Source organism: Pseudophryne corroboree, chromosome 4 (assembly GCF_028390025.1).
Source record: "Pseudophryne corroboree isolate aPseCor3 chromosome 4, aPseCor3.hap2, whole genome shotgun sequence".
NCBI classification, from domain to species: Eukaryota; Metazoa; Chordata; class Amphibia; order Anura; family Myobatrachidae; genus Pseudophryne; species Pseudophryne corroboree.
Window position 1 is genome coordinate 413964171 of NC_086447.1, and position 25845 is coordinate 413990015.

Sequence of the window (25845 nt, forward strand, 5' to 3'; positions counted from 1 at the left end):
GAGAGGAAAATTCTGCCTCAGACATGTTGTCTCCCTAACAGCACCCAAAAGAAAGCCTGTGAGGGAACAAAAGGAAAGGAGCCAGCTCACACCCCAGCGCCAAAGTGCAGGTCTGAAAAACACCATTAAGTGTCACAGAGCTGCAGCGCTATAATATGTATGTAAATAATCCCCCCCCCCCCCTCGTTTTATAGCCCCTGGTACTTGTCTGCTGTGAGGAAGGACCAGCGCTGCTGCTTGGAGGAGGAAATGGCGCCGAGTGAGCCTGGAGGACAAAGCCCCGCCCCCAACATGGCGCGCTTCTTCCCGCTTATTTTTACATGTTTATCCTGGCGGGGGTTTGCGGGCAGTGCCAGGGCACTGTACAGATATGCCAGCCTTATTTATGAGGTATTTTTAGCTCCCCAGGGCGCCCCCCTCAGCGCCCTGCACCCAGCGGTGTGTACAGTCCGGGAGCCTGGCGCGCACTTAGCAAATCATGCTGCGTGGTACCTCTATATGCCGTCTTTGTTTAAGAGAAGATGTCTTTTCCTCACATACTCACCTGTCTTCTGGCTTGAAGAGGGGGGACGGCAAGCTGTGGGAGCGAGCATCCAGGAGATCCCGGCGTTCATCTCCCCTCAGGAGCTGAAGGCATCCTGTCAGCAGCAGCAGAGCCCTGAAACTCATTAGAAGTGGGTCTAGACTGCTCTCCCCTCTTTCCCACGAAGCAGGGAGTCTGTAGCCAGCAGATCTCCCCAAAATAAAAAACCTAACATTAAGTCTTTTCAGAGAAACTCTAAGAGCTCCCCCGAGTGCCTCCATCTCGCAGGGCACATTTTCTAAACTGAGTCTGGGTGGTGATATAGAGGGAGGAGCCAGGTCACGCCCCCTTTGAAAGTCTTAAAGTGCCCATGTCTCCTGCGGATCCGTCTATATCCCATGGTTCTTTTGGTGTCCCCAACATCCTCTACGGACTTATAGAATGCTTAAAAATTCCAAAAAAACATGTAGCACCCAAAAGCTCCCTCTGACAGTACACAGCAGACATGTTCACCCGCCAAGCAACATATTATCCTTGGAAATAATTTTCAAATGTTGGCAACCACAGTACAACCTTTGTGCAGATCTGTGGTGGCTCTCCAACAGCCACCATTCATTCATATAAATTAATGTACTTTGTATGGATTCAACAGGTATGTACAATATGATGCAGTTTTACTGGAAAATGTCAGACAAACCAAACACGCCGCACCAAGGGGATCCCTCACATAGGGGTTGCGCTGGTAGGGAGCTACTCTTCAGGTACAATGCTTTTGTACCTGTGCAGCGGGGGGAGGGCCAGACATGCGGGGCGGTCTAGCCCTGTGCTGGGCGTCCCCCCACATGTCAGGGTGCCTGATCAGTTTGAATTAGCCCCATAGTGTCTTCATCATGCAAGTTTTGAAGCACTTCTTAAAGCTCATCAGGCGCTTTCTAACCATTTTTCTTAATGCCTGAAGTCCTTTTTTATCATTTAATATTTGTTTCTAACTTGAGCTATTTAAATCTGTGTAATATAATTTAGCAATCACTGTAATAGGAGATGCATAATTCTTAGTAAATTAACTCATGTCAGAGTTCATGTTTAAAAACTGACCTATACCCATAGAGTTTATAGAGATTGCCAAAGAGCTCAGCAAGGAGTACAGCGCCTGTTGTCTTGACGAAATATGTGACAGTGTCACACATTAGGGATCACCACTGCTTCCTCATTCTGTGACTGTATGATACCAATTTGCTGCCACTCTTATGGGTATATTTACTAAAGTGTTAGTTTATAGAAGTGGAGATGTTGGCCATAACAACCAATCAAATTCTAGTTATTATATTCTAGAAGGTGCTAGATGAATGATAAGTAAAAATCTAATTGGACAACATCTCTAATTCTATGAAGCAGTACTTTAGTAAATATACCTCTCCGTTTCCCACGAACAGGAAAAATTGTTAAAAAAATGTATAGTAAAAACTGAAAGGGATGAACAACACTGAGTTGGCTGTTAGGATACAGCTGTGACTGTCGATTGGTTACCAATACCATAATGTATGTTTTGTTTTCTGCAGTTTAATATTTCCAGGAGTAAGACTGGGGGTTGACAGCCAGTTCAGTGACTTCCTAGATGGACTGGGTCCTGCTCAACTAGTCGGTCGGCAGACATTAGCAACTCCAGCAATGGGTAAGACCACAATTTACTTAAATAAATCAGTAATTTATGTGATGAAAAATAAAGAACATGAATAAAGTGGATGGTATGCAAATTAATTTCCTATACACGTAGTGAATTTATAACCAATGAAGTTCATATGCAGACTACAGAGAGGTGGGTATCTACAACTCAATTTGGAACCGGTCCTGCGCCTCCCAACCGGTAGGAGTCACTGCTTAGTATAGTCACTTTTTTTTTCACCAATCAGCAAAAGGAAGATAGACTTCCAAAACTGCTGATGGCTAGAGCAGGCAAATTTACTACATTAGGCTAATGTGAGTACATGAGTAGAGTTTCACTGGCCACTGTTTTTCCTTACCATCATCATTAGTTTTGTCCCTTACACCAATCTCATGCTGGGTGCTAAAGAGCCATCTGAAACAGACGTCCCTTTGTCATATACATGACTCACAAGAGCTCGGAACTCTGGCTTCACTTACACATACATGTCTGTATTTAAATATTTCTATACTGTCAGTGTTACACTATTTTAGTTTTTCCTACTAGAGAAATACATTTAGGATAGGATGTACTAAGCATTACATCTGTGATGTGATCCATCCCGCCACTTACTGGGTACATAACGCTGGTATGTACCTAGAAATTTGATTTGAAAATTGCAAAGGACAGCTCTCCCAATAACTGTCCTTGCAATCACTACATTTGCGGCTTTAAGATCTGGGACTCCTTTTGCCCATGCACAGTGATCCTCAGGAGCCACAGAGGTTGCTGGCAGGGATCTGATTGCATACCTCTCATGGGGAAATGTAAAGGGAAGCCCATAGGCTTCTACTGGGTAATGCCACATAAAGATGGTGTTACCCATCCAAGCTGATCTTGGTACATATGGGAATGCGGTCAAAACTGTGAAAACAGCATTTTGTAGTTTTGGCTGCATTTTCAAGGCCAGTACATCCCGCTCTGAAAGTTTAAAACAGGAACACTTTTGGTGAGAATGACTTATACAATGTAAGATCACCAGTATGAGAATAATTTGAGTTGAGGAAATCTGTCATTCCTTTTTTCTGAATGGCGAGGAGTAAGAAACCCATGCTGAGTGGAGACTGATGTTATGTAAATGTGTGTCATGCTCACCTAAAAGCTGTATTTACAAGTACGTTCTTTTGTATACAGCAGCTATACTATACCTTGTTTTTATCATTTTGTTCTGGTTTATTTGTTACTGAAGGATCCTTTACATTTACTTCCAGTTCAATGAATGGAATCCTTCTGAGTGCATGGATACTTCATCACAGTAGACATGTCAGAGCCCTGTTGTTTGCCACAAAGGAGAGCACAACAGGTTAAATAGCACCTTTGCACTTTTTATATCTTATTGATAAGCTAATGTAGACCTTCATTAATATAATTGGATGGAGTCTTCCCTAAGCTTGTGCTGAATAAACTGGGGACACACAAACATCAGCATGAAAATGGACACATTATGCTCCAAACCCCATGTATGACCCACCTACATTTGCGTTAGTTCTTTTGTTAATAACAAGAAAATGTGATTATTACTCAGTATAAAACTGTTCTGATTCTGCCGTATGGTGTCCTTTTAAAATAGGTTAATGAGGCTTTGCCTGCTGCAAAACAATTCAATATGTTGACCGTACTGTGCACCGATTTGCCTAATTAGTAGAGATGATAGGATTGATTTAATGGTATGAAATAAGCACAGTCTCAGAAGAGGAGATAAAAGCATGTTATTAGGGTACATGCCATATATAAAACTATTTTCTACAGATGTACATATTGTACGTACAAGAACAAAAACATAAAACAATCCTTAGATAATAATATAATTTCGAAAGAAACATACTAAAATAGCAAAACTGGAATGCTATCTCTCGCATGCTAGGGGCCACCTGGCACATGGCAAGGACGCCCAGCATGCTAATGGCGGGCAGCGATGCAATCACAATACAATTGCGATCACATCACTGATTTAGAGTAGCCCCTACCTCTACAGTCTGGCTGCTAAGGCCGTCATTTTTCCAGTTGCAGCAGCGCGTGTGATGTCACGCGACCGCCCTGAAAACGGTGCCGATCCGCCCCTGTTTTCCCTGCAATGCTGCGCCGCTGCCACCAACTGCCCCACGAACACCTCTGCCTGTCAGTCAGGCAGAGGTGTTCAGAATGCGATCGCATCTCCCCGGCCCACGCACGCACAGTGCGGGTCCTGCGCGTGCGCAGAGTCGCAGGAACCGGGAAAATGCAAACGCATCTCAGATGCATTCAGTACTGAATAGGGCCCTAAATGCACCAGATACTTGCAAAAGTGTTTATGTACTGCCAAACGACAGTGGAGGAAATCATGCCCCAATGAGACTTCCTCCATTTCAGATTTATGCTGCCAACCTACAGTGTTGTCCTCATTCGTATTTCTCTTTGCCACTTTCAATTCCCTCCTCTTCCCTCTCTTAACTTATGGCCCTTGACTTTGTCACATCCAAAATTGAATCCATACACCGGGACATCACATCCCACCAGACCCTCAATACCCCATCCCCTTCTTTCCCAGCCTGCTTTTCCCGATCCTCCCCATCCATTTTACCAGCTCTCACTTCCTTCCCCCCAGATAAAATCTTGACCTTAAACCAGTCCTTAATTCTTCCACCACCTCCTTTGACCATCCCACCTCTTGCGCTCCCTCTGCTGTTGCCTGTTCCCATCTTGGCCATCTTTTCAATCTCTCCCTCTTATCAGACACCGTCCCCTCTGCGTTCAAACATGCCCTTGTCTCCCCATTCTTGAAAAACCTACCCTTAATCTTGATACTATCTCTAACTACTGCCTCATCTTTCTCCTTCCCTTTGCCACCAAACCCCTTAAGTGTATTGTCAACAACCGCCTAACTGCCTTTCTTCCCTCCCACTTCTTGGTTGATCCATTTTATTCTAGCTTTCGTCTACTTCGCTTTGCAAAAACTGCCCTCATTAAGGTCAGCAATTAACTCATTGATGCCAAATCCAAGGTCCACTACTCTCTGCTTATTCTTTTCAACCTCTCTACTGCTTTTGACACTGTACACCAGTTTCTTCTCTTGTAAATCCTTCACTCCCACGGCCTGTGTGATACTACCCTCTCTTAGCTGTACTCCGACCTCACTGAATGTATTTCTCTGTCTCCTCTAATGGCTCCACTTTCTCTTCCAGTAGGTGTCCCCCAAGGTTCTGTTCATGGATCTCCTATTCTCCCTCTATACACATTCATTAGGTGAACTCATTGGCTCTTTTGGCCTCCAATATCGTGTCCCATTTTCCCTGCTCTCCTCACCCATATCTCCAACTGTCTCTCTGCTATTTCCACTTGGATGTCCCAGCGCTTTCTTAAACTTAAGATGCCTAAAACTGAGTTGATAATCTTCCCAGATCCTGACTAATCTCACTTCCCACAACTTTTTTATCTAATGACAGCACCACCATCTCTAGCCTGCAACTACACTCCTCCCTCTGCTTCAAATCACATACTCAGTACCTTTTGTAATCCTGCAGTTTCAATCTCAAAAATATCTCCATGATTAGACCCTCTCACCCTGGAGGCAACTAAGACCCTTTTTCTCTATTTGGTCATCTCCAGACTTAACTACTGTAACTTTCTCTTTTCTGGCTTCTCTGTCTCCCACCTCTCTCCACTCCAGTCTGTCCTACATGCAGCTGCCTGGCTTATCTTCCTCTCCAAACACATTACGTCTGCCTCCTCTCTCCTACAAGCAATTGTTTTAGTCTCACAGTAATATTTTATTATTTCCCACTGGGGACACTGCTATCGGATTTGTAATGGGGACAATAAAAATGTAATGTTGATGCAGGATAAAGTGTATTATTTCATGATGCAACCAGCATTTTTAGTACATATTTGTGTCACTAGAAATGTATACTTCTGCCTATGTGTATTCTTGTGCTGGTAGTTTTTCAAGCATTCTTGGGCTGTTTGTACGTTAGGCACTTCTATTTTGACACTTTGACCCTGGAACCCAACTGGCAGGTGTAATAGAATGTCCGCAGTGCTAGTCAGAATTGGGATGGGTGCAGATTCTGAAACATGAGAGAGCTGACACAACATGCAGTTTCAGCGAACTTGTCTGCCAAAAGGCTGCATAATACATGGGGCAGATTGTGTCCCAGCCAGGTCCATTACATTTATTAAGATTTTTGGTACCTTTCCTTAAGTATTAACTCTTGCCATTCTAAATACTGTACATACATAACTCCTACAAGATTCCTGCTATAGATCAGTCAAACTACATGCAGTAACATTTTAATTAAGTGATCAATATATTAAATACATATTAAGGGGCCAATATTGTTAGTAATTTAATTACTAGGACAATCATATTGTTTGTTAAATGGAACCATGTTAATTAATGATGTAAGCACCAACTATTTTGCTCACTTGTGGCACTACCAGTCCCAGCATGTGCATGCTTCTTTAATTTATTATTGCCCCAATAATTTACTAATATTATAGTCTCATTTAAATGTAATATTGTATTGTTCATTTAATACAAATTTAATTTTTATTAAAAATGAACTGTTGCCTCTCCTAATATGGATGTTGCTCATGCAGTCATAAAGAATCAATATAAAGCTGTGTTAAAGAGAGCGCCATCTAGTGTAGAAAAAAGCAATAAAATGCCTGCACACCAAATAGCAGGCTAGAGCTCATTTGAGTTTCTGTCTTGTTTCCGTTTCTTCTTAGTGCAATATACAAAAATAAAAAAACACAGCATAATACTGTTACTGTAATAACTTAGAATATGGTTGTGCAAAGAAAACAAGGAAGGAAGGATTGTCTTCAAAGGTAGTGAAAACATGGATCAGACCACCGCTTCAGAGCATGGATGATGGCAAATAAAGTACACAGCACAATGTGCATTCAAACTGTGCCCTTAAGAAGATAAATAATATCTGCGAATCAAGTTATGTTGCCTTACCAGGTACTGCTACTTGCTTCCAAACTCTGGCAGGTACCAAAAAGACAAAGCTTCATTAGTGTAGTACATTCCCATTACATTTACTACACACAACATATAAATCCCAAAAAGGACTAAGCTTATCTGAGTCTTTACTGTAGAATCATTAGAGAAGAAACAAGGTCCCAATATTACTCCAAGGTGTTTCCATATTTCATTCCTGCTATCATATTGCAGATTTCATCTGGGGAAATTTTATATACTGTATATTTGTGTGTTTTGTTTTGTTTTGACCCCTTAATTACGCATTAAGTATAGTTACTTTAATACATATGTTAAATATGGCACCTTTTTACACTGTGGATAGAGTATAGAAATCTGGCCAGAGTAATCTCCTGGCAGTTTTTCTGGAGTTAATGGCTTTTTTAAATCCATCACAAATCACCAGGCATTTGCATTTTAAGTCCCCAAACTGCTAGGTATTACATCTGGTGGTTTGGTTACCAGCATCGCTGGTGAATTGCAGCAAGTCATACAATGTGATGTGCATTTTTGCCTTCAGTAAATCCCACTGTTAACAAACTGCACTACAGAAGACACGCAAAGCGCACTCTGGTACATTTCCCCTCAATGTTAGTATAATTATAGAAATTAACTGAAGTTCAAAATGTTTCAGCTAAAATGATACGCACCATTTGGAAAGGCTGTAACCAGAACACAGGAGAGATAACATCTGTGTCTATGTACAGAATTGTAATAGTATTGTAGACGAGTGAATTGTACTCCCTTGTGGAAGCAGGGTAAATCATTTTTATCTGATTACTGCTCAATGATTCTCCAGTATGTGAATCGCAACTCTGAGCACTGAGAATTGCAACAGAATAAAAATAGGCTGATTCGCATGGAGATTTTGTTACAGGGTTACGTGCTAGAATGCCTGTTACAGTATAATGTATTGGCATCCTCTGCTGACTGTTTAAACAGACCCAGACTTGTATGCAACGCCTATGTATGCACTGTATCAGACCTAATTCCTAGAATGAATGATAGACTAAACACCAAGCACACAGCTATAAAGCCTTTCAGTAAAATAAAAACACAATCATGAAGGATTTACAATTATTTTGAACCTAAAGGTGGGTACACACTGGCAGATATATCGGCCGTTCTCTTGATCAATCGATATATCGCAAGTGCGTCGGCCAGTGTGTACGGGCGATACGTCTGTGAACTCTGTCATTCACAGACGTATTGCGTCGGCCCCGCTGCACAGCCGACGGCCAATATATCTACCGATATATTGGCGCGTCGCTGTGTGTGTACGGGCGGTCGGCGGTGATTGACAGCTGAACTTGGCGGGCGTGTGTACACGCCCACCCAGTTCATGACGTCAGTCTCCGACGGATCGGGCAGTGTGTATGCTCAACACACTGCCCGATCTGTCCATAGATATATCTGCCGATCAATTGATCGGCAGATATATCTACCAGTGTGTACCCACCTTCAGATCAAAAACAGAATTATTGTAATGAAACTCTCATTTTGCTATTATGTCTAAATTCTAAACTGTTTTTTGTCCATTACATTATTGAATAGATAAAATTAGGTAAACCGTATTTGCAATGTTTTGTAGTTAGTGCCCCTTTTAGAAAAGATTATCATACTTGAAATATAATTTGTTTTCACTACAGAGTTCTAGCTGTTTACAGAACATTTTGTACATAGATCATATCTGTCTAAGCTAATGACACCATAAATAACACAGAAAGAAATCACATAACATAGTTTGGAGGCTTCAGTAAAAAGTTATTTTGAGTTGTTTAGTAGGAATATAGATGACAGAGGCTCCATGTATGACTTCAGTAATAAGCTGCTTCCTCATCACATTATCCAGCAATTGCTTTTTTTTTTCCAATTCGGTAATGTTTATTCATCTGATAACAATTCTAAATAGTATGTAATGTATACTTGCCTAATTAGTAGTAGCTGCCCCCTGTGGAAATGGGCAGACAGGTCGGCTCTTCAAGGGGTGCAGCATGAAGAGAGGGTGATGGCACAGTCACATCATTGTGGCCCAGAAACACAGTGCCGCAATTACCAACATTATGAAGCCAGGCTGCAATGACATATTTCTCATAATCGGGCTCCCAGACGTGGGTGGCTACAGGAGACTTGCCCACTTTTCCAGGAGCACCAGCTGAGATACAAGAGCCTACTGTTTTTACCCATGGTAATTTGTGGGTGTGACCAGTTTTTTACTATGTATGTGCAATTTAGCGGGCACATGCAAATAGTTGCACCCGCAGTCCATAGGTTTTACATTGTGCGATCACAGGTGTAATATTGCCGGTGGGGGCAGTTGGGAAATGCGGTGAATAGACATTTTGCATATGCGCACAGCATCTCTTCACGGGAGATAGGGATTTGGGGCATGTCCAGCAGCTCTCAGAGCACTAGGCATGCCCCACAATGACAAAGACGGGGGTGTGACCCGCAATCATAGCACTTGCCATGAGGCCACGCCCCCTAGCTATGAGACCACACACCCTATTTTCAGGCACATGACTGTGGCACGTACAGGTGTCCCTCTCCACGGCTGGTAGAAGTTGGGAGGTATGTCCACAGTGGGTTCTCTGGAATCCCTCATAGGAAACCCCCCCCCCCCCCACTCCATCTTGGGTGGTCTTTCTGTGCTGATAGCTCCTGCTAAGTATATGTCCTCAGCTGTCAGTTCAGGTCAGTAGATCCATCTTCTGGCAGATGAGACAGAAGCCTGAGAATACTTTGCATACAGTAGTGTACCAGCCGTGTTATGTTTGTCATTTACTAAGCAGTACACCCAGTTCATTAAATCACAAGTCTCACAGAGGGAGAGATTAGTGGTAGGGGAGGCTGCCTATTAAAGCAATGGGGAAGCCTGTAAAGAAGTACAGTAAACTCAGTCTCCTAAAGATAACACTCTCATAATTTGAAAAGCCACACTTGTATTATATATCTGTGTAAAAAGTAGCATTAATCTGTGTAAAAATTAGCATTCAAAGTTTTTTTCACATTTTCCCAAAACTAGTTCTGTCATACTTTGTATTTAGACTCAGACATGCTTACAGATATACAGTCAAAACTAGAAAAACCGGTAGATGCTAATTTTTACACAAATATATAAGTGTGTCCTCTGCGGTAATTGAACCCTAGCTCACAGGCATGGTAACCATCGGTGATACCATTATGCCAGGAGAGCCTTGGAGACAGGTGATTGACACCAGCAGTGACATAGTGATGTCCCTCATTGTAATTTTTTTTTTATAGTGCTGGTTCCCAACTCTATTGCTGATTGTGATGATTTTTCTTTTCTTTTAGAGAGCTGTGTAGAACTCTGAACTGTGCTTTTCTTTGTGTGCATTGGAGACGCTGAGCCAATGTTTTTCTGTGTTCACATTTCTAATTGATGTAGAGATCATCTAAAAAAGTACTGTAGTTCTTAAACTACAAACATTGTCTGACTTTACAATGGAGACTTCATACATGCGCAATGGTGGTTTTCAAAAGTGACACCTGGTGGACGAACACCAGTATTATACCCGATGGAGACTTAGGGGGTCATTCCGAGTTGTTTGCTCGCTAGCAGATTTTAGCAGCATTGCACACGCTAGGCCGCCGCCCTCTGGGAGTGCATCTTAGCATAGCAGAATAGCGAGCGAAAGATTAGCAGAATAGCGAATAATTAATTCTTAGCAGTTTCTGAGTAGCTTGAGACTTACTCCTACACTGCGATCAGCTCAGCCCGTTTCGTTCCTGGTTTGACGTCACAAACACGCCCTGCGTTCGGCCTGCCACTCCCCCGTTTCTCCAGACACTCCTGCGTTTTATCCTGGCACGCCTGCGTTTTTCCACACACTCCCAGAAAATGGTCCGTTTCCGCCCAGAAACACCGACTTCCTGTCAATCACACTCCGATCACTTCAATGATAAAAAATCTTTGTTCGGCCGTGAGTAAATCTACTAAGTTTTGTGCTAAAATACTTAGCGCATGCGCGATGTGTACCATGCGCATGCGCATTTTTGCCTTAATCGCTCCGTTGCAAAAATCGGCAACGAGCGAACAACTCGGAATGATTTGTTTTTCACACTAACGCCACACGGAGGATAGATGAGCATGGCTACATCTGTAACATGTGCAGAGAGATTTAGATTTGGGTGGGTTATATTGTTTCTGTGCAGGGTAAATACTGGCTACTTTATTTTTACACTGTAATTTAGATTTCAGTTTGAACACACCCCACCCAAATCTAACTGTCTCCGCACATGTAACATTCTGATCCACCTGCAGTGCAACAAGGTTTTGCCCAATTACTAACTTTTTTGGTTTGCTAACAACTGAATAACCCTCATAGTGTGCTGTGATGCTCAATCTTCTGTTTCTCATGTACTGTTAACTTACTGAAGGTATCCTACCTTATACATCTAATGGTATTTTCTCCAGTCCTTTATGTCCTTAGGGGGTAATTCAGATTGGATCGCTGCAGCTGCAGTGATCGCAGTCTGAATCCCCGGGAGCACAGTGAGATACTAACAGCATCTCTGGGCTGCGATCGCCTCTGCTTGATTGACAGGCAGAGGCTATTGTGGGGTGTGAGGGGGTGCGGTCCAGACAATGCAGGCGTGTCCGTACCGTTGCAGGGGCGGACCGCGGTGGCTGCTTGATGTCACATGCAGCCGCTGCGACCCGGGACATGGCGGGTAGCCCCCTACCAGCGCACAGGAGCTGCGCAGGCAGGGAGCTACTCACTGGGTGCAAAAGCATTGCCGCCGTGCAATGCTTTTGCACCCCTGCGGGGGAAGGAGGGGCAGAGTCAGACATGCGGGGTGGTCTAGCCCTGTACTGGGCGTCCCCCCCGCATGTCTGAGTATATGATCGTAGATTTGCTAAATTTAGCACATCTACGATCAGATCTGAATTACCCCCTTAGTGTGTTTCCCTATACATCCAGTGAGAGATAAACATTTTGGAGTATGCTCAATTAAATGATGTCCAATTATAATCATGTCACATGCTGCAATTAATTGTCCCAATACTAAAATACCATTACAGGTGACATACAGATCGGTATGGTGGATAAGAAAGGACAATTAGAAGTTGAAGTAATAAGAGCAAGAGGCCTTACACAAAAGCCAGGCTCCAAATCCACACCAGGTAAGTTGCAAATGACCTCTGACACACACATTATAAGATAGACTCTGCCATACTGTGCCTGTGCACCAATCGCATGCTCTATATAGTATTTTGCTTTTCTTTGACTTGCGTCTCCTTACACCTGGAAGGCATGGAGAGAGCAAGGTAGGTGGGCTGAGTACTGTAGGGCATATTCACATAATTACTACAAATGGATGCTTCAGCAGACATGTGTTTCTTGTGGATGCTGGATGGCTAGTGCAGCCTGACCATCCTACTTGGACTCCTAGGCTTGTGCCTTGCTAATCCAAGTTGGGCAGTGCCCGTGTGAGCACATACGATGGAACATTGCCGGTGATGTCAGGGCTAGTGCGTCACTGGCCAGGCCAACCCTCTCTGATGCTCTATCTTCAGCTTGTCCTGCAGCCGCCTTCTCTGAATGTTCCTTCTGGTCATGAGCAATGGAGACCGGTCCCTCTTGAACATACAGCTGAAGGTAAGAGGGGGCTCTGGTCACACATAAGTGCTTGAGGCGGCTCTGGGCAGAAATAAGGGCATTAGGGGCTCTGAGCAGGCATGAGGGAGTTCTGAGCAGAAATATGAGCATGAGTGGCTATGGGCATGCATAAGGGCAAGAGGCAGCTCTAGGCAGAAAAAAAGGTTTAGGGGTTCTAGGCAGACATATGGGAAGGAGGTCACTCTGACATATAATGGGGCATGGAGGCTCTGAGGCATACAGCTGCAGCCGCTGTCATATAGTTATATAGTCACGGGTACGATTGGCTTGATGCGACTAGCATGCACATATGCGGACATGTGCGTATAGTCGCACTCGTGATACATAGGAAATACATTTTGCCATTGTTTACATGTAGTTGCAGCCACAATGCGTAGAGCCACAATGCGTGTGCACGTGTGTATGCATCGCAGCAATAATGACCCTGGCTACATCTGTATATATGAGGGGGTTTTGACCACGCATTCTAGTCACATCCTCTGTCTAACCCCCTAAACTTTTCATGCTCCCTAACATGGCCCAATGGAGGATGCATGTTTGACATGGCTGGTATAGCTGCTTCTGATTGCCTAATAATGTACAGTATAGACCATATAACAATGTACAGTATAGACCACTCCAGTTGATGGAACTTAAATCTTTCCCATTTCATTTTCTAATGAGGAAAACAACAGATGTTTGTATTTAATTGTATTTGTTTTTGTACTCTGTATTTATGCTTGTACTTAATTACAGATATGTCCTCACACAGTCATGCCAAGTCCCTCTTGGCACGCCAGGTCACATGAGAATCTTCTAGCACCTTTTTTTGGCCAAAAAATGCATCTTAGACACAACACAATGTAACTAGGACACATGAGGAGACTGTGCTGATTAATTTGATTTACTGTATGACACTTGTATATCTGTGTGCGATTAAATCTCTGAATCTGTACACGAAGTGCTACAATGTTGCAGGCGCAGCTTTTTTCCAATAGAAGTTCTGTTCTTTTCTGTATACAGTCTCAGTCACACACAATATACAAGTGTCATATATCAATTAATCCGCACAGTCCCCTTGTGTGTCCTAGTGACATTGCATTGCAACTACGACACATTTCCAGAAAAAAGACGCACCCGGCGGCACTGCATGGCGTCTTGAGTAGGGTTGCCAATCCCAGGCAATTTTTAAAATCCCGGGTATCGGGATTGAAAATGGTCAGTCCTGGGATTCCCAGGATTGGTTTGATTCCAGTGTTGCCGTCTCCCCCACGCCCTGCCTCCATATCTTACCACCATGGTACCAGGGAGGGACAGTGGCCAACTTCCTCCGGTTTGAGGTCCGTGCGGCGGGTGGGTGGGTGGCTGGCTGTGCAGCGTGACCTCTGACTTCACGTCATGCTGCGCAGGGGGAGCCAGTAGGTGGGAGCCAGGCAGTGTCTGAGCCTCCTAAGGACGCTCAACACTGCCTGGCATTAAAAAAACAAAGGGCTGCCTGATCCGAAATCCCCGGGATTGGAGCTTCCAATCCTGTGGTTGAATCCTGGACAATTTTTGGCCTAAATCCTGGGTTCCCGCCGATCCCGCGATTGGCCTCCCTAGTATATAGGCTAGATGTATGTATAATGAGTGTGACTTTTATTAATAACTGTCAATACAATATTCTCCCTTGTGTGTATGACACTTCATTATTTTACAATATTGTGCATAACTAATGTAATGTGACTTTAGTAATTTCTACACTGTCAAGTTACAATCACGACACTGTCTTGACACATATGTAAACATACTTGTACACAAGGCACAAACTCGACTGTGTTTGAGCCGTATCCAACCTTTTACACGCATATTTTTCGATGTTAAAACAAAAAATGGTCTCTGGCGCTGTAGCGAGTAGTGTTTGTGCTAATCTGTATATCAGCAGTCACTCAGAAAGGGGAGATTCCAGTCCCTAAAAATAGACAATTATACAAATAAATCCAGGTGGCGCTTAAGAATACATATAGATTAAAAATATTTATAAAAAATAAAAAGGTACAATATTAATGAACCTCCCGGGGCTTTAGTGCAAAATAAGTCACTTCAATGTAGCTTGTACATAAAATACATTATCATAAAAGAACAATAGAATAATTTTATCAAATGAGGTATCCAGTTATTCTGGATGATTTGCATGTACACAAAATTTAAAGTGTGCAGTAACCGATACTTAGAGCTGGTATTCCATGGAGCACTGAGCCCCAATGTAGTACAACGGCAGGAGTGGTTGAATGAAAGCAATTTAGCGTGGCTGTTATACATATGGAGAACACAGAAAGCTGGGGATATAGATGGAACCACTCACTCTGATAAATGGAAAGGGTAGCAATCCGGTTCTCCTCCTTCATGCGCTGGGATGATTTGGAGGTAGAAAACTTCTCACTTATGGTTATTATAGTACTGTAATATACACTACTAAACTGCAGAACAGCTTCCACTGATGTTGCAGGATATGCGTCTGTAGCTAATTTTGCTCACAGCCCAAGGAGGTGTAATGATAAATCAGCTATTTCTTCACCTCAGGAGAAAACATATAAAGACAGTGTTCTCTACAAATATACAACTGTGATCATTCTGTCTGACAGTAGTCCTGCATATTGTTATATCCTCAAGATTCAGACTTTTCTCAGGAAACAGCAGGAAACGTAATGGCCTGTAAACTGCAGGCATTGGTGAGATTACGGTGAGTCTGCCCGATGTTTTAAAAGCAAAACCAGCTATATGCAGGACCACTTTTACACATAATAACCACATTGAATATAATTAGCTCAAAATGATAAACAGTCTTGCAGGTAAATGTTATCATTTTTAATAATTACATTTAGTGGAATATATTCTATGTGGTGCAAAACTTTAATTAAAAAGTTTTCTTCATTAATATATAATACTTTATTTTCAGCTCCATATGTGAAAGTGTACCTTTTAGAAAACGGAGCTTGTGTAGCCAAGAAAAAGACAAGAATTGCACGGAAAACCCTTGATCCTCTCTATCAGCAGTCCTTGGTGTTTGAAGAAAGTCCTCATGGGAAGGTCCTCCAGGTAAATATTTGAAGTCTCTATCCTAGGATTTGACTCCAAGGGAAAGGCTAATGACTTGTTGTCAGGCTACCAGAGGCTTAAAGATTCAGTTCAGCCCCTAAGTTTCTACAATGAAACATGAAGGTTCTGCACGCTTAGAATTCGGCTCAGTTAAAATTCCTCATTATTTCAGCAATTACAAATTATAATTTGATCTTCTGGACCATGCTCCCTTCATCAGATTAGTGGTTACGATACTGGAAAATGTGTCATGTAGTGTGTCCTGAGGACTGGATATGAGAAACACTGCATTAGTAATCTGACCATATGAAACTGCTACTATTATCCCTTATTTGGCCATCCGCTTATTTTCAGACAATTAACAAGAACAATCCTTCCGCAATACAGCTATTATAAATGAATAAATACAAAACAATAACAATGAGAAATATTACATACATAACCAAGTTTTTGCAGCTGTTTATTCTTAAAAGCAAATCAACTATTGCTCTGCATATTGCATGGTATCCAGGTTTGTAACGGGATGGGAATGCAATCCCGGCAGGGGTGAGGTAAGTATTTAAACTCAGCCCCCCAACCCTAATCCCGCTTTACCGCAGCCTAAACCTAACCTCCTCCCTTAGTGTCTAACTGTAAACCCCCCGGGTGTTGCCTAACTTTAATTCCCCGTGTGGCGCCTATACCTAAACCCCCCGCAGCCAAACCCTAACCCTCCTGGCTATACCTACCCAGAATTCTGACCTGTTCTGGATTCCGGCATCAGTGTTCTGATGAGAGTCGGGATTCCGGCGTCGTTATTTCGGCTGCCGGGATCCCGACAGACGGTATTTTGAACATATACCTTAGACCAGTGGTTCACAAACTTTCTTGAATCATGACACCCTAGAGCATTAGTATATTTTACACGCCACCCCTAAGCTAAAAGTTTCTTATTCAGAAATTCAGAAAAATGTTTTCAATTAAGCAAATTGTACTTCCCTCTCACCTTTAGGCTCAGTTCTGTGGTGGTGGACAGGGTATCGCTTCTATTTTTCACATATTTTATGATTGGCAGCCACCAGCACTGATTTTGCCTATTACATTGACCGTAAATAATTTGATTGGGACACTTTTATATTGGTCCATGCGGCCCTGGCATTAAAGCACCAAATAGTCACCCCTGGCCGGGGTACCCTGGAGGAGTGGGGACCACTTAAATCAAGGGGTCCCCCCTCCAGCCACCCAAGGACCAGGGGTGAGGCCCGAGGCTGTCCCCCCCATCCGTGGGCGGTGGATGGGAGGCTGATAGCCTTTTGTGTAAAAAAAGAATATTGTTTTTTGTAGCAGAACTACAAGTCCCAGCAAGCCTCCCCCGCAAGCTTGTACTTGGAGAACCACAAGTACCAGCATGCGGGGAAGAAACGGGCCCGCTGGTACCTGTAGTTTTACTACAAAAAACATACCCAAATAAAAACAACACACAGACACCGTGAAAGTAAAAGTTTAATGAACATACATGCACACTTACATACATACATACTTACCTATGTTGACACGGAGCCCCTCGGTCCTCTTCTCCAGTAGAATCCATGGGGTACCTGTAAATAAAATGTACACTTACAAAGAATCCGGTGTAGATCGGTCCTCTTCTTAAAAGTTATAATCCACGTACTTGTTAAAATAAAAAAACTAATACCCGGTCCACGAACTGAAAGGGGTCCCATGTTTACACATGGAACCCCTTTCCCCAAATGTCGGGACCCCCCGTGACTCCTGTCAAAGAGGGTCCCTTCAGCCAATCAGGGAGCACCACGTCATGGCACCCTCCTGATTGGCTGTGCACTCCTGCACTGTCAGTCAGGCGGCGCACTGTGGATACAATGTAGCGTAGCGGCGCTACATTATATCCAATGGTGGGAACTTTGTGGTCTGCGGTAGACCGCGAGGTTAAGTGGGGTCACCCACAAGAGTCAGCATCAGTTGAGAGTGTTATTTTTCTCATTGTCATTTTGGCTATGTACAATTAAAATAAAACCAAAAAATGCATTATGTACTTTGACTCTACTCTATGCAATTACTGAAATAAAGTAGAATTTCATTTGAGCTCTGGTCCATGCCAAACTCCAGCACCCCAGTGAAAGTGACATTGTCTGAGCCCCATAGGCTGAATGACGACAAGTATGTGTCTTTCTGGCATAGTTTAAATTTTTAGTATTAGGCATTAACCTTCTTGTTCTGCATTCAAGATGACAGATTATAATACAAGGTATAGTAATGCCATGAGATAAAGGTAATGGTGGAATTGCGTCTGGTAAAGGAGAAGAGAGCAGTCACCAGTACCTTGTTCATTACGTTGAACAGTTGCTGCATTGCCCATGTCGTTGAAGGGAATGGTAATTTGAAGACTGTCTAATCAACAGTATTGCCAGCATAGGCAAAGTGTTCAAGTCCTATTCAGTCTGCAGAGAATGTTTTTTCCTACCATCTATCCTAAGCTTCCTGCAGGTGCTTATCCCAGTTATTTGCATGCCCAAAATGGTGGCACTGGTTGTTCATAATGATCTACTTGCTGAGAAATGGAACTGTTTGCAGTACAATGTATGTCTGAATTTCCAGAACAAATAATTCCCCAGCTCTCCTTTATCATGCTGGTTGATGTGACACAGGCAGCAATGTGCTCATCAGTTTCATGGCTGCTGCCCAGACAGGTCCTGGACACTTAGGGTTATGAATCCCTTATATACCAAGGCTATACAGTTTCTACTGTTAAAATTGCAGTGGTGTAGAAGATGTCACTGGGAAGATGTCACAGTGGAGGAGGAGGGACCCACCTGCCGGCACAATGTAAAATACGCCTATGTTTACATGTACTAAAACAAACTACAAATGTATTGCTTGTGATTACTACCAGTGAAATCATTAATTTGGGTAAATATCCTTATCTACATGACCACAGTACTGTTCAGCCTAATCCGGACAGTTGGGAGGCTTGATCAGGGCTTTTTCTATTTGGCTCTCAGTGTGACCACAAGAAAAACCCGCCCTCCCTCCTCAGAAAAAGGGGTGTGGTCTAGCAGCAAATGGGCGTGGTCTTGAAGGAAAGTACTACCTTACACCATGTTATGCCCCAAACAGTAATGCCCCTTGCAATTCATTATGCCCCATACAGTAATGCCCATTGCACCAAAGTATGCCCCACATGGAAATGCCCCTTGCACCATGACTCACTTAGTAATAATGATAATGCCCCTTAAAATTGGCACTGTACCTGGTCCTGCTCGTTGTCAGTGGTTGTTTCATGCTGCTGCTGATAGCCTGCTCCCTCCGCTGTTGCCACTGCCACCACATTCCCAGCACTGCTGTGCAATTGCCTGCCTTCTTCCTCTGGGCTCCATCTATTAAATGTCCCTCCCAAAATGGCCACTGCCTCCTCTAGCACCCTTCGAAACTGTCCTCTCTCAGGCAGCAGTCATTTTGGGAGTAACGTTTTCACAGTATTCTATGTGGTTGGCCAGACCGCATATAATACTGCACACAGTGTGCACACAATGGCCATGGCCAGCGCCCAGTGCGATTGGACGATTGGCCCGGACCTAGAAACGGCACTGGGCTTAATGTATTAATCTTCATTTTCTTGATGATTCTGAGTAATAAAAGTAATATCATTCATTGCTCCCCTAAAAATGTATAAGTGTTAATCTAATACTTTTATTACTACAGATTAAAAACTATTTCTTGTTATTATATGTAACTTCTATTATTTCTTAATTTTTATAATTTCTATTTTTTTTAAACCAAAAATTTAATGTATGTTTAAGCATTAACATGGAATGTATAACACATTTATTTGAGGTTAAAATAAAACATGTTACAACTGAATTTTAAGAATGTGTTATGGAAGTGTTCTTAACATTTATAACATTTCACAGTAACGCAACATTAGAATTTATATTTTTATTTTCCATACATGGAATTTCAATATTTTATTTGACTACTGCATAATATAGTATGTTACAATTTTTTTGTATTCTGTTTGATTTGTTTTTGTTTGTTTTTTCATTTTACAAGGTAATTGTCTGGGGAGACTATGGCCGAATGGATCACAAAAGTTTTATGGGTGTTGCACAGATTCTCCTGGAAGAACTTGATCTGTCCAGCGTGGTGATTGGATGGTATAAGTTGTTTCCACCCTCGTCATTGGTGGATCCAACATTGACACCCCTTACTCGCAGGGCTTCCCAATCATCTCTTGAAAGCTCAACAGGTCCTCCTTCCATTAGGTCATAATGAACTGGAAAGGAAGAGTTTAACCTGATGTAATCACAATGTTAATGCCCAATAAAAGAATCAGAATGATATATTTACATGATCAAAAGCATTGCTGAAGACAGACAATCATTTATTTTTTTGCCTGTAGTAGTGATCCAAAAAAGATTTGAAAATGAGTTTTATTGGCAGAGAAAGCAAGAATATAAGTACTGTAAATGAATATTCAGTTCAGCACTATAGGGAGTCACACATGCTCATTGGGATGGTAAGGCTGACATTGAATTACAAACTGGAAGCTTTCACTCTGTTAGAAATGTTTGTGATACATTTTTACAGACCATAAGCAGTGTTATCATATTGGTATTTCAGCATATTTTATACTTGTTAATTCCATATTTTTTTTTATAATGTGTTAATCTGCCAGTTTCATAAAAGCATTTGTGATAATTCTCACATAAAGCTTTTTGTCCTTTTTTATTGATTTCTAAAAAGCTGAGCATTGCAAAATTGATGATGATACTAGTTCTGTGTAATATTCCCCGCTGCCTGAAATACTGACAGTGACTTTGAGAAGCACTGCTATGTAGTGCTGACCTATTATTACTTACATTGCTTTTTCATGTAGTGTTACACAACTTGGAACCACAGAGGTATTTTATGTATTATACTGCATGCTGCAATTCTATTGGAGCACAGCAATTGTCTGCACTAATCCTCACATTCCGGCATCAGGGCTAGGAATACATGCAGATGCTGCAGTGCAGCAGTTACATTAAGCAGAACCCTTTAAATAACATCCAGGTGCACTGAAATGCATCTTAGTTCTTACATGCAGTGATTAACACTACACAATTGCTTTGGATGCAACAGCTGTCATTATTTCACTCAACTAGGAAAGTTTCTTTGCCAACATATTACCATACAATAACATGATTAAACAAAAGCCAACATGTTTGTGTTATTTCTATGGGAACACGTGGAATATTTCTTCAGTACGTGGAATAAATGATTGCTTAAGATTATTCTTTACCAAACAAATAAAAATTAGAGGATCAAACAGAGGGGGAAAAAAAAAATCACTTTTATTTTGTAAATTTTGTATTGTAGTACTAATACCGGTTTTAATATTTTCTTTTATATTTTCTTTTGTGCATGGGAGAGGTTTGAAGATGTCTGTTTGCAACTAATGGTGCGGCTGCTGCAAAAGAATTAATTCCTTTGCTATTTACAAATGATGTATCGTCTGCACAATTTTTGATTTGCCATCAGCCAATTGCTGTACTTGTTTCTGTGTATAAATTGTATATTTGACATCCCGAAATACTGCCCAGTGGTGGGATGAGCATATGACACTTTGAGCTGTACCCAGGCCTCCGTGATATGAGTCGTTTAGACACTTGTATCTGTCCTGGGTAGGGTATGGTATAGGAGCTGTTTAAAATTTACTGGAAATTCCAGTTGAAATTTTCTGCACTTATTAATATTTTTATCAGATTTTCGTTTACATTTGTTTGAGATTGATGCAAGCACAACGCTTGATTTTTTTAACGCAAAATATTTTACTTTTTTGGAAAAGAAAAAAAAAAGAACACAAACCCTTTTCAATTTGCATTTCTTTCTTTTTTGTTCTTGGCCTTGAAATTCCTTGTGATCTCTGTACGTGTGCTATTAGCTGCAGACTGTGCAGACGCATTGGTATGTTTCCTTCCTCCTTTGGGCCATTCGATTTTGTGATCACACGAATAGAGCAGCATGACATGAGTTATACAAAGCTGCATGCACGTTTTGTAAAAAAAAAAAGAGAAAAGAGACAAAAAAAAAGGTTATTTAATAATGTGTGTTAGTTCCACATAGGCCAGCTTGTATGTTGCATGTACTTGTACAGTTTGCCCATAATAATAATGACATAATCAAGAAATCTAAGCCATTCATTTTTCTTATAGACATTTTGCAGGTTTGTACCAGACTAAATGTGTTAGTCTGGTGGTCAATGCCTCTAGTTGGACATTATTTTTTACCCTATGGAAACGTAATGTAGTACGGACCAAATTCCTTATGATAAATATTTTGGTGTAAATTCCTACTGTGGGGCTGTAACACATGTAGAAATTGTGTACAGGTTTTGATTCATAGACATACTGCCTGCACCAAGTGAATTATTTATTGTTAATATACAGGCTGAAACCATTATGCCCATATTTCTGTAGGGCAAATATAGGTTACTGCTTGACCTGCTGAGCAGGAAGCACTGGTGCACCAATAGATTATGTGTCTTAGTGGCCAAACAAATGAACTAATTATAATTGGGTAGTATATTTCTATTTTGACCACTTGTCTTAACACTCCCCTGTGCTTTTAAATAAACTTCCAACTCATGTTATGTAAACATGTTTAATAAAATTTACTTTTCATGTCCATTATTGTTGTCTTTTACTTTAAGTATGTGTAATGGCTTCTGAACCTTGCAATGAATGCTAAGAAGACAATAGCTCATTTTCATGATTAAAGGGTAACGATTGTGTCTTTATTATATTATAAGCATCAATAAATACAATGGCAGGGCTTTTATACATTTTAATTTTATTAAAACTATTTAATAGTAGTCGTAAATACAATGAATTTTGGAAACATATAATATCCGTGGGATACAACATCATGTTATATGCACCATATTAGATTAACCTACTGTATGAGTTGTAGCTTTTCAAGGTTTTTACACTATACCCCACATTGTAACCTTTTTCATGAGCTCACCAAAGGGAAAATTCTGCTTATATATAATGTATATACTGTACAAATACATGATATACAGTAGGGTTGAGATTAGGGAGGTTGTTTAAACCAGAATATGTCTCTTAAAATTATCCATATTTTACAATTTTGTAAATAAAAGATTATGCAATTTGCATAATAAATTAATACACACCATTACATATATTCTGCACAATGTTTTTAAAAAATACCATAGTAGAATGGAACGGCCACTCCACAGCCTGCTTGTGCTGTCCTTACATTGGTTGATTTGGTCGTTTAGACGGACCATAGCACAGTCAGATCTTTGTCATATTTGCCCATATACTGTATGTACATAAGGTCCAGACTTTTGCCACTTGTATAAGTGCAATTAGCATGGTTGTTCGACATTTTGTCACCATCATACTTTGTGCAATACTAGAGTTAAATGTGCAAGAGCAACTTTACACATATAAATGAATAAACTTTTCTGTACTCCGACAAAACGTGGAGCTGTCCATCTTTTCTTCTTTGGTAACAGCATGCGAGAAGCAAAGGGCATAGACAGGTTATGAAAAGTTAAATAAAAAGTAAGCTTTTCTGTAACAAAGACCAAACATGGATCATAATCTACTGAATCAGAAAATGTTGTGCTGACTGCAAGCTACTGCTGTCTGTTATCAAACATTTCAGCTGTTCCACTTAATTTCTTTTACAGACGTTATAGACCAAATAGCTGGTCAGTATAGCAAAATATCTTCCCTTGCAATCATTCTCATCTCAAACACCTCCAGTTATTATATGCTATTTATATGTACATATTTCTGTGTGAATACTGCACTTATACATGCACAACAAAATTATTTTTGAATTTATATTTTTTTCTGCAATTGCTTCAAATATACCTTAAAATATACATCATGAGATAACAATTAATTCCTTCTATGTAGTTTGTTGTCACATACTAAATATATCATACAGTATATGTTATCTCCATATAAGTAAAATAGCTTCAATCAGGTAACTTATTTGCACAGTACATTCACATGTTCCTTGTTGGTTCTCTCCCACACAGCAAGCACACATGTGTATAGTGGTTTCCTTTCCTTTTACCTAAAGCTGGGTACACACCTGGCCAATGGCTCGGACGATGAATCGTCCGAACTATCTGACGAATGGTAAGTGCATATACACGTACTATTTGTCCGCCCAATGTATCGTACCTGGAGTCACAACTGGGTGGGCATTTAAATGTGCCCGTCCAGTTGAGTGTAAGTAATGGCGGACCTTGCCCTGCGATGGACAGCCCCCAGCATGTGAATACAAGAGTAGCAGGTTCCTAGATGGTTAAGGTTTCTGCTGCCGGCATCCCGAACACCAGTATGTTGAACGCATCCCCTTGAAAGGATGTATAGTATCATTAAAGACTTCACACTGATGCAATAACTAGAATTAGTCAACCGTGGATCAACAACCTAACCACTTAAATTCTGCAACCTTATTGCACATCTACATCACACACCCTATCGAGTGACACCTGAACAATCAAAATCGTTGTTGTCATTTCAGAGTAGTTGCTTAGCCATTTAAATATATAGAAGATAGATGATGACACACAAAAGTAGGCCACAGCTAGTGTAATCATCAGTGTGGTGGAACAGAATATTCTGCAAACCGGAACAGTTTTTCTAGCTCCATTTAACTCACTGTTTCCTGGAATACTATTCTGTCCTGCATTTGTAAATTTGCATTTTTAGGGGTATATGCAATTGCGGTCGAACTCCGGCTGGAATTCGACCGGTTTTTAATTCAACACAATTCGACAGTCAGACACCCTCCCGCCGGGACCCGAATTTCGACATATTCAATAAAAAACGTATTCGACAGTCCCGCTGACGAAAAACAGACCAATTGACGATAGTGCACGTCCTGGATTCGAATTCAAGGATGGCACAAAAGTGTTTAAAAAACCCTGAACAAAAATGCGTGGGGTCCCCCCTCCTAAGCATAACCAGCCTCGGGCTCTTTGAGCCGGTCCTGGTTGTAAAAATACGGGGGGGGGGGAAATGACAGGGGATCCCCAGTATTTTAACAACCAGCACCGGGCTCTGCGTCCGGTCCTGGTGCAAAAAATATGGGGGACAAAAGACGTAGGGGTCCCCCGTATTTTTCACACCAGCACCGAGCTCCACTAGCTGGAGAGATAATGCCACAGCCGGGGGACACTTTTATACCGGTCCCTGCGGCCGTGGCATTAAATCCCCAACTAGTCACCCCTGGCCGGGGTACCCTAAAGAAGTGGGGACCCCTTAAATAAAGGGGTCCCCCCCTCCAGTCACCCAAGGGCCAGGGGTGAAGTCCGAGGCTGTTCCCCCCATCCAAGGGCGGCGGATGGGAGGCTGATAGCCAAGTGTCAAAATAAAGAATATTGTTTTTTGTAGCAGAACTACAAGTCCCAGCAAGCCTCCCCGCAAGCTGGTACTTGGAGAACCACAAGTACCAGCATGCGGGGGGGAAACGGGCCCGCTGGTACCTGTAGTTCTACTGCAAAAAAAAATCCAAATAAAAACAGTACACACACACCGTGATAGTATAACTTTATTACATACGTGCACACCGACACACACATACTTACCTATGTTGACACGAAGAGTCGGTCCTCTTCACCAGTAGAATCCACGGGTTACCTGTAAATAAAATTATACTCACAAAAATCCAGTGTAGATCTGTCCTCTTCTGCTTGTAATCCACGTACTTGGCAAAATAATAAAACGCAAAACCCCTTCCCACTGAAAAACATTCTCTGATCTCTCCATATTATTTTAGTCAGTAAAAAAAAATATATATATTCTTTTAAAAAATATATTAAATAATACTTGAGGCTCCTAAATAGACAAACCAAGTAGATAATCCCTTCTAATATAAATAGATATGCTATTAGCAAATTAAAAAAAACACAAAAAAAACATGTTTT

General features: G+C 41.6%; 1 protein-coding gene across 16 annotated transcripts in view; it reads left to right on the top strand.

The window, feature by feature from the left end:
- RIMS1 (regulating synaptic membrane exocytosis 1) overlaps nucleotides 1–22553 on the top strand; it is a 581909-nt gene extending 559356 nt beyond the window's left edge. For all 16 annotated transcript variants that reach the window (XM_063916803.1, XM_063916807.1, XM_063916791.1 and 13 more), the window contains 4 exons: nucleotides 2083–2195; nucleotides 12236–12337; nucleotides 15751–15890; nucleotides 19938–22553. In XM_063916803.1, the coding sequence (XP_063772873.1) occupies nucleotides 2083–2195; nucleotides 12236–12337; nucleotides 15751–15890; nucleotides 19938–20156 (574 nt within the window). In that variant the 3' untranslated portion in view covers nucleotides 20157–22553. The remainder of the gene's footprint in view (nucleotides 1–2082; nucleotides 2196–12235; nucleotides 12338–15750; nucleotides 15891–19937) is intronic.
- Nucleotides 22554–25845: the final 3292 nt, after the last annotated feature.